We start from the raw sequence: 14,478 nt of genomic DNA, 5'->3' as shown, positions 1-14,478 counted from the left end.
GGCTTAAACATGGATATGCAGAAAATAATTGCCATTATGATTATTGATGATGCTATGTTTGGATTCGGATAGGAATAACTTATATTAGAGTTATGTTAAGGATAGCCATCTGATATCTGTACATATCAAATGTAATCAATGTCAATTGTATGTTTTTCTGCGTAATTTTTGTAAATATTGTTATTATTAATTGTTTAATTGTTAATAAATACGGCGGGGGGGGGGTATCTATGACCCCCCTATTCCAAAGAAGCTCTTGTTCTTGATATTCTGTGGGTCTTGCAAGGGAGGAGGGGGTATAGGTAGTGTCAGGCCATAGTGCGGAGAGGTGGTTTGTCTCAGCGCTTGTTCACATGTGAAACTTCCTGGGCAGCGCGGGTTTGCAGCCCTCGTCTCCCCGCCTCCCCTTCAGGGCCCGTCTCTCCGGCCCACACTCCGTGCAGAGAGCACCGAGGCCTCGGATTGCCACATGTTTGGTTAATGAGGTCCCAGCGGGTGTCGTGTTACTTTCCGATGCGGTCACTCGGCTCCGTTGCCATGCGTGTCCTCGCTGCTCACCTGGGGCCTCCGTGGCGTACCTGCGCAGGGCACGGGGTGCGCGCCTTCCTCCCAGTCTCCGTTCTCGTTACTACTCGGCTTCCATCCTCAGCATCTCAGCACGACCTCGAGGCGCTAGAAGTTCCGGAGGACCAGAAGCAGGTCCAGAAGGGTGAAGGTGTAGAGAGCGGGCAGGAATCGGGCCGAGGAAGAGAGGTGCACTGAGCAGAGACAACGAGACCTCTTGGCGCTACGAAGAGAGCGCACAAATTAGAAAGAGACGCAAACTACCAAGGTAGGGGGAATGGGGCACGGTAATTAAGAGACAGTAACATGACTGCCGGAAGAGAGAGACTGGGTGAGTGGGTGTGTCAGATAATAACGGAAAGAGACAGACAAAAAGAAAGAAAGAGACAAGATGGACAGCAAGAGGTTACTATATGTAGAGCTGGGTGGAAATGCAGCTCCAAGCCTCTAGGACAATGTTCGCAGGCCTGGCCAATAGTGTGATGGCATAATGCATTCTGGGTGTTGTAGTGTTTATTTATTTTTTTGCTTCAGTTCAACTAATTAGACTAACACACTGTACACACATGAAACCGGTGATTTGTAGGCGAAAAGGCACCAGCACCCGTAGTGACCAGGGGATGTGACGGACATAAATACTGTGTCATTTAAAGAACGTTAGTATGCACACATGACAACATTGTCTAGTTACAGTACAGCAAATACACTGGTCACCCCACCCCTCTCCTGAAAGAGCTTCCCTTCAGAAAGGAGCCAAAGAGTGAATGGGCAGCTGCTGAGTGAGCGATTTTCATTCCAGCTCTTAGAAATGATTTCTCCAGAGACCGTAAATGCATAATCCCAGGAGGCTTCCTGCAAAACGCAAAGCACTGCGCGCGCACTTCCTGTATTTATCTGTTTACTTCAAGCCATCTATCTGTAGGTGAGCATTATGAGCCATAGCAGCCCGAGGTGTGTATTGTGTAGAAGGATGAAAGAGTGTGGACTCTTTCCCATTCTCCTGCAGCCTCTCATACTTTGAATCAATGCTTTACAGACGTCACGTTTGGTCAGATATGGATTGATGCTGAATGTTTGGTGTGGAATGCCTCTTAGTATTTGAGATGCTAATAAAAATATGACCATGGATGGAAACATCACCAGGTGACGTGTTTCGCAGCAGATTGATCGGGACAGCTAGCACCGATGGACCCCACATTTCAAAGACTGAAGCCCTATCAAGATGGCGAGAACTGGAGCGCCGTCCCTGAGGCCAGCATCATCCCAGAGGCTGGGACCCGCCATGCCAAGTATGTACACTATATGCCAAGAATTACCACCATTATGCTATTGTCAGTATCAGTAGTGGGGGCTGCCAAGCAAATGATACACACACGTGCCAAGAATTACCAGCATTATACCAGGAACAGGCTACATCATTCCTTGGATGCCCACTATGTGCCAAAAATTATAACCGATCGCCTAGAGCCAGCTGAGGCTAGGGTGACGACCACCAGAGCAAGAATGCCCACGCTGTATCATGAATGGGCATCCTCGCCCACTGACGGCCTTTCCCCGTCGAAGCGATAAAAACAGGGATGTCTGGTCAGGTTATCTTTGCACTAGAGAGGATAGAACTGCACAGTAGGAGCACTACTGCCATCAATCAATCAATTAATCAATCAGGGTTCTTGTATAGTGCAGCTAATCATCTGTGAGGGACTCGAGGTTTTTGGGGGTGGGGGGGTTTGTAGTTCAGTCAAAGAGCCAGATATTTAGGTCCTTCCTGAATTGAGGCAGTGACAGTAATTGCCTGAGGTGGAGAGGCGGGGAGTTCTGAGTCTTCGCAGCGAGGTCGGAGAAGGATCATCCTCCAGCCAAGGACTTGCGGATCCATAGGGTAGTGACCAGGGCCAGTTGGACGGAGTGAAGATGTCTGTTGGGTGTGTAGAAGGAGAGGCAGTGGTTGAGGTATTTGGGTCCGGTGTTGTGGAGGGCTTTGAAGGCATGCTTGAGGTGTGTGAGGTGCTTGAAGGTGATTCTTATGTTGAACGGGAGCCAGTGGAGGTCTCTCAGAAGACCTGAGATGTGTCTGCGGCGGGGGATGTCCCCAATAAGTCGGGCGGAGATGTTCTGAATGCACTGCAATTTCTTTGGGAGTTTTTGGAAGGTGCCGGTGAAGCATGCGTTGCCGTAGTCGAGCTTGCTGCTGACAAGTGCCTCGGTGACCGTTCTTCTAAGCTCGGTGGGAATCCACTTGAAGATCTTCTGCAGCAGACAGAGCATGTGGAAGCAGGAGGATGATATGGCATTGATTTGGCAGTTCATTGAGAGCAAGGAGTTGAGGATGATGCTGAGGTTGCGTGCGTGGTCAGGAGGGTGGGGGTGGTCTGAGAGCTGCTGGCCACCAGGAGTTGTCTTATGCAGAGGGAGTGGAGCTCAGGAGGAGGACTTCGGTTTTGTTGGAGTTGAGTTTGAGGCAGCTGTCCTTCATCCATGTGGCCACTGCCTTCATAACGTCGTGGAAGTTGTTCTTAGTGACTGTAGGTTCGTCAGTGAGAATCTGCTGGGTGTCTTTGGCGTAGGAGACAATGTTGTGTCCGTGGTTTCTAACTATGGCTGCAAGTGGGCCATGAAGATGTTAGAGAGGGTTGGGCTCAGAGAGAAGCCCTGGGGACTTCTGTAAGTTCTCAGGAGAATGGTGGGAGCCTGACTCTCTAGGTTCGGCCAGTGAGGTAGGAACGGATCCACTCTAGATCTTTGCTGCGGATGCTGGCATCATGATGTCTTGTGCAGACGGTGTGGTGGGAGACAGTGTTGAAGGTGGCAGAGAGGTCCAAGAGGACGAGGGCTGCAGTTTCGCCTTGGTCGAGCAGAGTGTGGATGTATTCAGTTACAGCAAGGAGTGTAGTCTCAATGCTGTGGTTGCTCCTGAAGCCAAATTGGGCGGGGTCCAGGGTGTGGTTAGTTTCTGTAACGCCCTGAACGTCTCAGGATCGTTTAACAGACACGATAATGAGAACGCAACCACTTGTGAAGGTTTAGTTATTTTAATGAAGGCAAAAATAATACAAGGAATAAACAAAGGTTATAGTCACTGGAATCCTCCAGGCTAAGTACGTTACCAGCCCACAGCACGGATGGTCCTAACCGTCCTCTGCATATACGCCGATCCCGGCGTATGCCAACAGAGGGCAGAAATGAAATGGCCGACAATGCCAATCGGTAGGCTGTGAGGGGCACGAAGAGTGTTGGGGAGAATCGAGGAGTCAGGGAAACACCCAGCCGGGGTCTCTACCTGAAGGGAGCAGCCGCTCAACCTCTTCCTCAGACTGCACCGGGACGCGGAGTCACCTCCTGGTGATACGTCACCGATACCCCAATCACAAGCAAAGAAGACTGAACCGAGAGCAGCCGCTCGATCGATCCCGTGGACTTCCGAGTCTGTAACGCGGCAAACACCTCCTGGTGTGCGTTACAGCTGGCAGTCCCTGTATCTCTGGTCGGGCTGGGAGTTACGACTCCAACCAGCAAAAGCGCCTCTGCGCTTTGACTCAGCCGAGTCAAAAAGCGAAGCTCAATGGTTATCCGGTAGAGCTTCCGGGTCCTTCACAGGTGACGATGGGGCAAGACACGGCCCAGGGAGTAACGACTCGACCTACCTCCGTTCTTGCCTTACTGGAGCTCCACTCCGGAACACTGCTCTTCACTAAGCAGGTACGTCGGTGTAAACACAATATCCAACAGCGTTGTACCTCCCGGTTCCTCCCTTTATAGGGCGTGTTTTCCTTGAGTTATGTAACAGCTCTCCTGTTTACATAAGGGCGTGTTTTCCTTGAGTTATGTAACAGCTCTCCTGTTTACATAAGGGCGTGTTTTCCTTGAGTTATGTAACAGCTCTCCTGTTTACATAACCTCTCAACCGCTAAGCATCCTGGGAGATGTAGTCCGTTTTCGCTGGTTACCGTTTTCCTCCCCTCGCATGACAGGAATTCTTGACAGTACATCCTCCCTCTCAGCGGCTCCCCACGGGTCCAGCGCTGGCAGGAAAACGCCGATGGAACAAGGAGACCAAGCGCGGAGCATGAACCCCTTCAGCCGGTTCCCATGACTGCTCCTCCGGGCCATAGCCTTTCCACGCAACCAGGTACCACAGCTTCCCCCTGCGCCATTTGGACGCCCGTATGCCCGACACTTCATACTGCACCTCCGACTCCACGCATACCGGCCTAGGTGTCCCAGACGGCTTGGAGGGTGCTGGTTTGAGCAATGATACATGAAAGACAGGGTGTATCCGCAATGACTGGGGCAAGCACACCTTCACGTTCACGGGACCCATACACTTGGTAATTCGATAGGGGCCCATGTACTTGGGATGGAACACACTGTTCTTTCGAAACCTCATGTTTCTTGTGGATATCCAGATGTAGTCTCCAGTGCGGTACAGTGGCCCGGGCCTTCTCTTCCTGTCTGCCGCAGCCTTGTATCTTCTCTTGGCCTCTATTAGGACAGCCTTTGAGCGCATCAACGTGTCTTTTATGTGTGCCACCCTGTCCGCTGTGGCGGGAATCCTGTCCTCTCTGAACGGATGTAGAAATGGCAAGAACCTGGGATGTTGGCCATAGTTGCTATAGAACGGAGATGACTGTGTGGAGCTGTGAGTGGCGTTGTTATAGGCTATCTCTGCAACCCATAGCAAGTCGACCCATTCTTCCCTGCCCTGGTCCACAAAACATCGCAGATACTGTTTGAGCGTTTGGTTCAGGCGCTCGGTTTGGCCGTCCGTTTGAGGGTGGTAGCTGGTGGACAGGGCGGTCTTAACATGCAGCGCAGTGCACCAAGTCTTCCAGAATTGCGCAGTAAACTGCGACCCCCGGTCCGACACGATCACCCCAGGTAATCCATGCAGTCGTACCACATTCTTTAGGAGTAGTGACGCCAATTCCCCGGCCGTAGGGACTCTCTTGCAGGGGATGAAGTGCCCCATTTTCGTCAAGTAATCCACCACCACCAGTATTGCCGTCATCCCCTGGTCTACCGGTAGGCCCACCACGAAGTCCAGTGATATGCTATCCCATGGTCTATCCGGGGTCGGAAGTGGATGTAAGAGCCCTTGGGTTCGGCCATGGTCGGCCTTCATGGTAGCACACGTAGGACACTCCTGTCCCCACCTCCTGACATCCACTCTCATGGTTGGCCACCAGAAATGCCGTCCCATGCTAGCCACCGTTTTTTCAAAGCCCAAATGACCTGCGCATGGAGAGTCATGGCACCAGATGAATGCTTGTTTCCTTAGCCTAGGCGTGGGTATCAATAGGCACCTGCCCTTCAGGGGTATCCCGTCCTTCAGCTGCCATTCTCTGTGACTGAGGAGCCACCTCCGCCATGCGAATGACCTGATCCCTCTCTTTATTCCCCTCAGGAAAGTATCCGGTTGGATAACCCCCAATACCATCCTCGGGGAAATGATGGAATGCTCGGTCGCAGGCAATGGTTCCTTAACTGCAGATTGACGGGACAGGGCGTCCGCCTTCCGGTTTTCCGTCCCCGGCCGATATGTGATGCGGAAGTTGAACCCCGAAAAGAAGATCATCCACCGCAGCTGTCTGGGAGAAAGGTGTCTTGTGGCCGTCATGAACTGTAGGTTCCGATGGTCCGTGTACGCCGATACCACATGTCTTGCCCCCATCAACCAATGCCTCCATTCGGTGAAGGCGTCCTTGATTGCGAGAAGCTCCTTCTCCGCAATATGGTAGTTGCGTTCGGCGTCGTTGAGTTTGCGGGACATGTACGCAACGGGATGAAGCACCCCTGTGTCGTGGTTGCGTTGGGACAAGATAGCCCCCAGCGCCACATCCGATGCGTCCGCTTCCACCACGTAGGGGAGATCCGGATCGGGGTGAGCCAACACCGGCGCCTTACCAAAGGCGCTTTTCAGGGCCTCAAAGGCTGTGTTCGCTTCAGAGGACCAGACAAACTCCTTGGACTTCCTCAGTAGCTGTGTGATTGGGGCCACCAATCCTGAAAATCCATCTATAAACCGCCTGTAAAAGTTGGCGAAGCCAATGAAACTTTGGACGTCCTTCACGCTTTGGGGCACCGGCCATTCTTTCACCGCCTTGATCTTTCGTTCTGCCATCTCCTGTCCCTCTGGACTCAGCATCACTCCGAGGAATTCCACGGATGTGACGTGGAAGTCACACTTGCTGAGTTTGCAAAACAGCATGTTTTCCCTCAGCTTTTGGAGCACAGCTTTGACGTGGTGTACGTGCTCCTCCACACTGGACGAATAGATGAGGATGTCGTCGATATATACGACCACGTAGATATCCAACTCCTCTCTGAATACCTCATTCAAAAAGTACTGAAAGGCTGCCGGGGCGTTGCACAGACCGAACGGCATGACGAGGTACTCAAAAAGGCCGAACCTGGTCTTAAAGGCGGTCTTCCACTCGTCTCCGTCCCTCATGCGCACCAGATGGTATGCCCCTTTCAAATCCAACTTGGTGTAGATACGAGCTTTCTTGACCTGTTCCAGAAGTACACTGATGAGAGGCAAGGGGTACCGATTCTTTACGGTTATCGCATTCAATGCCCTAAAGTCCACACAGGCTCTCAGCTCCCCATTAGCCTTCGGGATGAAGAAGAGTGGCGAGGCGGCCGGAGACTTGGACGGGCGGATGAATCCTAGCTTGAGGAGTTTATCCAGGTACCCCCGGAGATGCACGTTTTCAGGCTCCGTCAGGGCATACAGCCTGCCGCTGGGAACGCTGGCCCCTGGCACCAGGTCGATCTGGCAGTCAAACTGTCTATGTGGTGGTAGCACTTCCGCCTTCACCTCATCAAATACATCCTCAAAACTGTGATAAGCCTGGGGGAGAGCCACATCTTTTTCTGCCGCTGTAGCCACCGTCTGACTCCCGCTCTCATCTGCGTCAAGGGATTCCGTTCTTATTCCACAATGCAGGATGCAATACGGTGACGTCAGTTCGATGCGATGTGTTGGCCAATCCACAGAGGGGTTGTGTTTCTGTAGCCACGGCAATCCCAATATGACGCCATATTGGGGCGCTCGGATGATGTTAAAATCGATTTGTTCCAAATGGTTCCTCCCACATCTCATCGGAAGGACCCCCGTGTGCTGCCCGATGGGCCCCGTCACCAATCGCCTTCCGTCTACAGCATAGACGTCTTCGGGTACAGCTTTGGGAAGAAGCACTAGCCCTAGCCTGCATGCCTCGTTGTGGTCCATAAACATGCCAGTGGCCCCTGAATCCACCATGGCCACAACGGGTATCCACTGGTCATGCACTCCCACGTGCACCGTGAGAAACAGGTGTCGTTGTCCCTTAGTGACCGAGTTGGAAAGTGAAGGGATGGATGAGTGACTCCGAGATGCCCCTTCTTTGGTCTGGGAGTCCTCTAGTTTTCCGCCTGTACGTCCACCACGGCTGTTACCGACCGGTTGGCCTGATAACGTGACGTCTTCGGTTTGGCAGGGCATTCACGTACGTAGTGGCCTTTTTTGCCACAATATAGGCACAATCCTTGTTTACGGCGTGACTCTTTCTCCGTGGCTGTGAGGCTCGCTCGTATTGCGCCGATGTCCATGGGTTCTCCCTTGGATGCGGTGGCAGTTTCAGGACTTCCCACTGTCACATAGGATGGAAGGGATTTTCCTTTTCTCCCATGATCCCCCTTTCTTTCACTTAGCCTATGTTCCAGCCGTAATACCAGGTTGATAAGGCCCTCACATGTCTTGGGTTGTGGGTCAATATGAGCCACGGCGTCCTTGAGCTCATCGCACAGCCCGTGATGGAAGAGCGCCGTCTGTTTAGCAACAGGCCACTTGGTTTCCGCAACCAGCCTTCGGAACGCGTTGAGATACTGCACCAGGTCGTTGGATCCCTGTCTCAACTCAAGCATTTCACGGTCCGCCGTGTACGAGTCAGCCCTTCTGTCGAAGACCTTCAGGAATTCCTTGCGAAAAGCACCCCAATCACATAAGATGGGGTCGTCCCTGCTCACCAGAGGTACGGCCCATTGTGCCGCGTTTCCAGCCAAATAGGATATAAGGAAAGCCACACGAGCCTGACTCGTGGGGAACGCCCTTGGTTTGCACGATAAATGTAGCGCCACTTGTGTGAGGAATACCTGCACTGTGTTAGGATCCCCACTGTACCTCTCTGGTGTTGCCAAGGGGACGGCTACCGGCATTTCCACTACTACCGCAGGGGTCTGGTTCGTGAGGGAGGTGCTGGGCGTGAGCGGGTCCAATTGGATAGCATCCAGTCTGGCTTTTACATGGGCTGTTTCTTGCCTGGAGGCAGCCAATTCAATTTGCACGGTCGCTAAAGCAGCCAGCACATCATCAAGTGTTGCCATGTCTGTTCTCGACCGGGAGACAGTTCGTGTTATTAAGGTCGGATATTTTGAACGCCCTGAACGTCTCAGGATCGTTTAACAGACACGATAATGAGAACGCAACCACTTGTGAAGGTTTAGTTATTTTAATGAAGGCAAAAATAATACAAGGAATAAACAAAGGTTATAGTCACTGGAATCCTCCAGGCTAAGTACGTTACCAGCCCACAGCACGGATGGTCCTAACCGTCCTCTGCATATACGCCGATCCCGGCGTATGCCAACAGAGGGCAGAAATGAAATGGCCGACAATGCCAATCGGTAGGCTGTGAGGGGCACGAAGAGTGTTGGGGAGAATCGAGGAGTCAGGGAAACACCCAGCCGGGGTCTCTACCTGAAGGGAGCAGCCGCTCAACCTCTTCCTCAGACTGCACCGGGACGCGGAGTCACCTCCTGGTGATACGTCACCGATACCCCAATCACAAGCAAAGAAGACTGAACCGAGAGCAGCCGCTCGATCGATCCCGTGGACTTCCGAGTCTGTAACGCGGCAAACACCTCCTGGTGTGCGTTACAGCTGGCAGTCCCTGTATCTCTGGTCGGGCTGGGAGTTACGACTCCAACCAGCAAAAGCGCCTCTGCGCTTTGACTCAGCCGAGTCAAAAAGCGAAGCTCAATGGTTATCCGGTAGAGCTTCCGGGTCCTTCACAGGTGACGATGGGGCAAGACACGGCCCAGGGAGTAACGACTCGACCTACCTCCGTTCTTGCCTTACTGGAGCTCCACTCCGGAACACTGCTCTTCACTAAGCAGGTACGTCGGTGTAAACACAATATCCGACAGCGTTGTACCTCCCGGTTCCTCCCTTTATAGGGCGTGTTTTCCTTGAGTTGTGTAACAGCTCTCCTGTTTACATAAGGGCGTGTTTTCCTTGAGTTATGTAACAGCTCTCCTGTTTACATAAGGGCGTGTTTTCCTTGAGTTATGTAACAGCTCTCCTGTTTACATAACCTCTCAACCGCTAAGCATCCTGGGAGATGTAGTCCGTTTTCGCTGGTTACCGTTTTCCTCCCCTCGCATGACAGGAATTCTTGACAGTTTCGAAGATTTCTGTGAGTTGGGCATTGATAGCTATCTCAATGAGTTTGGCTGGAAAGGGGAGCAGAGAGATGGGTCTGTAGTTCTCGAGGTCCATCAGGTTGGCAGAGGGTTTCTTTAGCAGGGGTAGATCTCTCTGTTTTTTCAGTCTTCAGGGAAGGTGGCAAATTCGATAGAGCAGTTGATGGTGCAGCAGAGTTTGAAGGCGATAGTGGCGCCGGCTCGGTTGAAAATATAGTGGGGTAGGAGTTCGAGGGGGCTACAGAGTGTATGGCTTTCATGATCCTTAAGGTGTTGTCCACTGTGAGAGTGGTCTAGTTGAGCAGGATTGGCTGGGATCTGGAGTATTTGGGTGCAGTGGTTGCAGTTGGGGTGGGTGGGTCTTGGATTGCTAAACTGTCAGAGATCTGTATGATCTTGTGGTGGAAGAAGGTGGCAAGGTTGTCGCAGAGGTCTTGGGAGGGGGATGTCTATGGTGTCTGGAGGTTTTGGTGAATTGCTAATCCTAGTGAAGTGTTCTATGCTGTTGTGTGCATTGGCATTGATACATTCCTGTATGGCATTTTTCTTAGTGGGTCTAATGATGTGGTGATGTGTGGTGAAGGCGATTGGGAAGGATGTGTGGTCTTCCAAGGTCTTGCTGCTCCTCCATCTTCTCTTGGGCTTTCTGCAGACTATTAGAGGGTGAAAAAAACAAGCTGGCTTTGCCGGAGGGCTGCTTGCTGGAGGGTTTCCTGAGGGGAGCCAGTGTGTTGGCACAGTAGGAGATCCATTGGTGGAGGTTGCATGCTGAGGCGTTGGCGTTCAAGGAGGTCGGTGGTCGAATTTTGCAAAAGGATGTGGCGAGTTGGTCTACGGAGACCTTGTTTCATTTTCTGCGTGGGTCGCATTGGGCGCAGTGGTGTTCGGTGGGTTTGTGAAGGAGAAGCGGATGCAGTGGTGGTCTGTCTAATGAAGTTTGGAGGTGTGGCTGACAGAGATGTTGTTGCTTGAGGGGAATATGGGTTCGAACATGTGTCCTGCTGAGTGAGCTAGGGAAGAGACCAGTTGTTTCAGTCCAGTGGGGGGCAAAGTTCTCCAATCGGGAAGAGGTGTTATGGTCGTTGAGGTTGTTCAGGTGGAAATTGAGGTCACTGAGCAGACCCCCCAGGATTTCGCGATTTCGCGATTTGCAAAAAAATCACGAAATCGGCACTTTTGTAAAAATGCCGCGATTTTTACAAAAGTGCCCGCGAAATCCTGGCATCCTGGCGGCATCCCACCCCCATCCAGCAGCAGACAGCAGATCACGCGCCTCTCTTCCTCTTCTATTGTTCTATTGGGCCAGTGGCTCTTGCCACGGGTCCAATAGACCAATAGAAGGGGGTTAGGGGGGGGTCCTCACAGCAGGCAGTGCTGACGACTCGATGACGACGCGACTCACCTGGTCTGGAGCGGCGCTGCTGGTCTGGATCGTCATTGTATCTTTGTCTGGCTGGCGGTAGAAAAGTGAAGGATCGACCCGTGCTGGCCGCCGCAGCAGAAGGGCTATAGATTGTATATACGTTGCACTCTGATTCAGGGCCGGCTTTAGGGTGCTGGCTTCCTGGGGGCGCCGTCAATGAAAGTTTATTAAGCTTTTGAAGCACCTGCCGCAGCGTTTCTTTCCGCGGGCAATGACCAGGCATCACATAAATGTCAAGATAACTCCTGTGATTAATTATCTTCCTGGATAGAGATCAGCATTTTGTGTAGTTCAGGGTTTGACTTGGGTGAAGTTAGTGCAGAGGGTTAATGTGCCTGCTGCAAAGAACATGTACCAAGTAGATTACAGAGTGCGTAGGATGTAAACAGATCAGCAGGTCACTACTTTCAAAAGAGACATCCTTTTGTTACTTGCAATTTATAACTTAAAGTCCTAATATAGAATAGTGAGCTATTAACTTTCATCCTAGAACAGCACGCACACTACAAAGAATACATTATTAGACCATTGATTAATGTTGCAAAAAGAGTTAATTTGGCTATTATTAAAGAAAACTCCCAACTCTGCTGTTTCTTTTTCGACTCTGCGTTTGTGCTTCTCCGCACCAAGCACTCTTAAACTATACTGCCTACGAGTATGGATGACATGTGACTCCTACACTTTTAGTCCTTTGGCTTATGTAACATTTCCTATACACTGATTTACACACGTATGATTGATTGTCTCTGTGTGATGTAAAGTGCTCGGACACCCTACACTGGTATGAGTGGCGCTATATAACTACCCTGGGCATTTATTCAGAAACAGGTTTATGTCCTATTTGTAGTCTTGAAGACAAACAAAGTCTCTACATTGTAAATAAACCAAATATACATAGCTTCATGGTGTTAAATAACTCAAAAAACAAAGAGATCTGTGTTTGTTGTAGGATAAACCGCCAAATAAAACGCCGCTAAATTGCCGCTAAATTCCCATATTTGTGCCGCTAAATTTCCATATTTGTGCCGCTAAATTTGCTAATCCATGCCGCTATATCCTGGGGGGTCTGACTGAGGAGGATGTAGTCAGTTGAGGCTAGAGAGTGGTGTGCGATGAAGTCAGCTTTGGATTAGCTGAAGAGGATACGGGTCCGGGAGGTCTGTAGATGATGGTGCCACTGAGGGTGGTGTTTGGGTTGGTCTGAATCTGAAAATGGGGGTGTTCCATGTCGGGTGAGTGGTCGTTGGGGCTGTTTATGAGGTGGAGAGTATTTTTTGTGTATGATGGCGATGCCTCCACCCTTGTGGATGATGTTGTAGCTGTTTGGGAAGGTGGTTGAGATGTCTGGGGCTGAGGTGGGGTACATCTAGGTTTCTGTGTAGAAGGTGACGTCGAGAGAGATATAGTCAAGCACGTCCCAAACCTCCTCAGCATGTTTGTTGAGGGAGCATGTGTTGAGTAGGATGCAGCTGTGGTGGTTGGGTCCAGTTCTTGAGAGCCGTTCGGCTGGTGGGGCAGGTGTGCGGAGGCAGAATAAGGTGCAGTTGTGGCAGGTGAACAGGCATTTGGTGTCCTTCAACGACGCGAGGTGTCAGGCAGTGAAACATCCGGTCTTAAGGGAGTAGAGGATGCTGGCGTCGGAGCAGTGAAGACCTTGGGGACCAGAGTCTGCCGTGCAGGGTGCAGTCCAGGCGCAGAAGGGTGCAGACGGGCTTGCCTGTGGCACACACGTACATCGCATTTGCTGCTCAATGGCCGCCATTAGGTAGCGTTGGGGAGCAGGGAGGGTTGGTCAGCTGGGAGGTTGGATGTGGTGCTGGTAGGGGCGGGCCGTGGGGAATCAGCAGCGGCAAGGACAGTAAGAAAGACGCACAGAATAAAGCAGAGAATGAGGGAAAATGTGAAATACAGAGAAAATTAGAAAAAGACAAAAAGACTGGAAAAATAGAACAAGAGAAAAGAGGAAACAGGGAAGCAGAGACCAACTCACCACTGGGCCACCAGGGATGAGGCCTAGGTGGGAGCCTGCGAGTGGAGATGGGCCTCAAACATAAGACCTGGAGCACAGAGGGGCAACAGCTACCAGATGGAGCTGCATGGCGGGGGCGCAACGCGTGCTGACTGGCCAGTGAGGTCGCTCCTTCACCTTGCCGCCATTAATTAGAGTTTGGGAGGCGGAAGGTGGGAATCCGTGCTGGAAGGGGCCACGGGGAATGAGCAGCGGCAAAGGGTGGGAAGAAAGAGGCACAGAATAAGGCAGAGAATGAGGGGGAAAAGCAAACTACGGAAGAAAAATTAAAAAAGACAAAAAGGCTAGAAAAACAGAACAAAAGAAAGGAGGAAACAGGAAAGTAGAGACAGACTCACCACTGGGCCAGCACGGATAAAGCGTAGGAAGGAGCCTCCGGGAGGAGGAGGGCCTAGAACATAAAACCTGGAGCGCCAAGGGGCCACAGCTAAAATGTGGAGCTGCGCAGCGGGGAGCAACGCATGCTGACAAGGTCCGTGAGGTTGCTCCTTCCCTGCACATCGGCCGCCATTAAGTAGTGTTGGGGTTGAGGGAGGGCTGGTCAGCTTGGATGCAGGAAGTGGTGCTGGAAGAGGGCGGGGCTGCCAAGAGTCAGTAGCGGCAGGGGTGGGAAGAAAGAGACACAGAATAAGGCAGAGAATGAGGGGGAAATGCAAAATACAGAAGAAAAATAGAAAAAGACAAAAAGGCTAGAAAAACAGAACAAGAGAAAGGAGGAAACAGGAAAGCTGGGCAGCTAGGTACTGCCAGATAACAGAGCACCATAGAGGCCAGTCGCACACTCTCAATCCCGCACGTATGCATTCCAGAAGAAACACAGCCACAAGCAGACATTGACTCGCACACACAATCTCAGGCAAACATGTACGCACGCACTTCCAGTCCCTGAAGCCAATGAGACTTTTCCTCCCCATCACTCACTCTGGCTTTGCCTTTTCTCCTGTTCTCGATCACACTCTTGTATTTCATTTCCACTGCATTGCAAGCCAAACATTCACTC

General features: G+C 51.5%; 1 protein-coding gene across 4 annotated transcripts in view; it reads left to right on the top strand.

Moving 5' to 3' along the window:
- Nucleotides 1-573: 573 nt before the first annotated feature.
- LOC146853997 (membrane-spanning 4-domains subfamily A member 12-like) overlaps nt 574-14,478 on the top strand; it is a 93,186-nt gene continuing 79,281 nt past the window's right edge. The window contains exons 1-2 of one of the 4 annotated variants that reach the window (XM_085650466.1): nt 574-832; nt 1,727-1,853. In XM_085650466.1, the coding sequence (XP_085506592.1) occupies nt 1,750-1,853 (104 nt within the window). In that variant the 5' untranslated portion in view covers nt 574-832; nt 1,727-1,749. Of the gene's footprint in view, nt 833-1,707; nt 1,854-14,478 lie in introns of all 4 variants that reach the window. The other 3 variants (XM_085650464.1, XM_085650465.1, XM_085650467.1) reach the window with 3 other exon arrangements.

This window comes from Triturus cristatus, chromosome 4_1 (assembly GCF_964204655.1).
Source record: "Triturus cristatus chromosome 4_1, aTriCri1.1, whole genome shotgun sequence".
NCBI classification, from domain to species: domain Eukaryota; kingdom Metazoa; phylum Chordata; class Amphibia; order Caudata; family Salamandridae; genus Triturus; species Triturus cristatus.
Note: the sequence above shows the minus strand (reverse complement) of the source record. Positions and strands in the feature narration are given on the sequence as shown.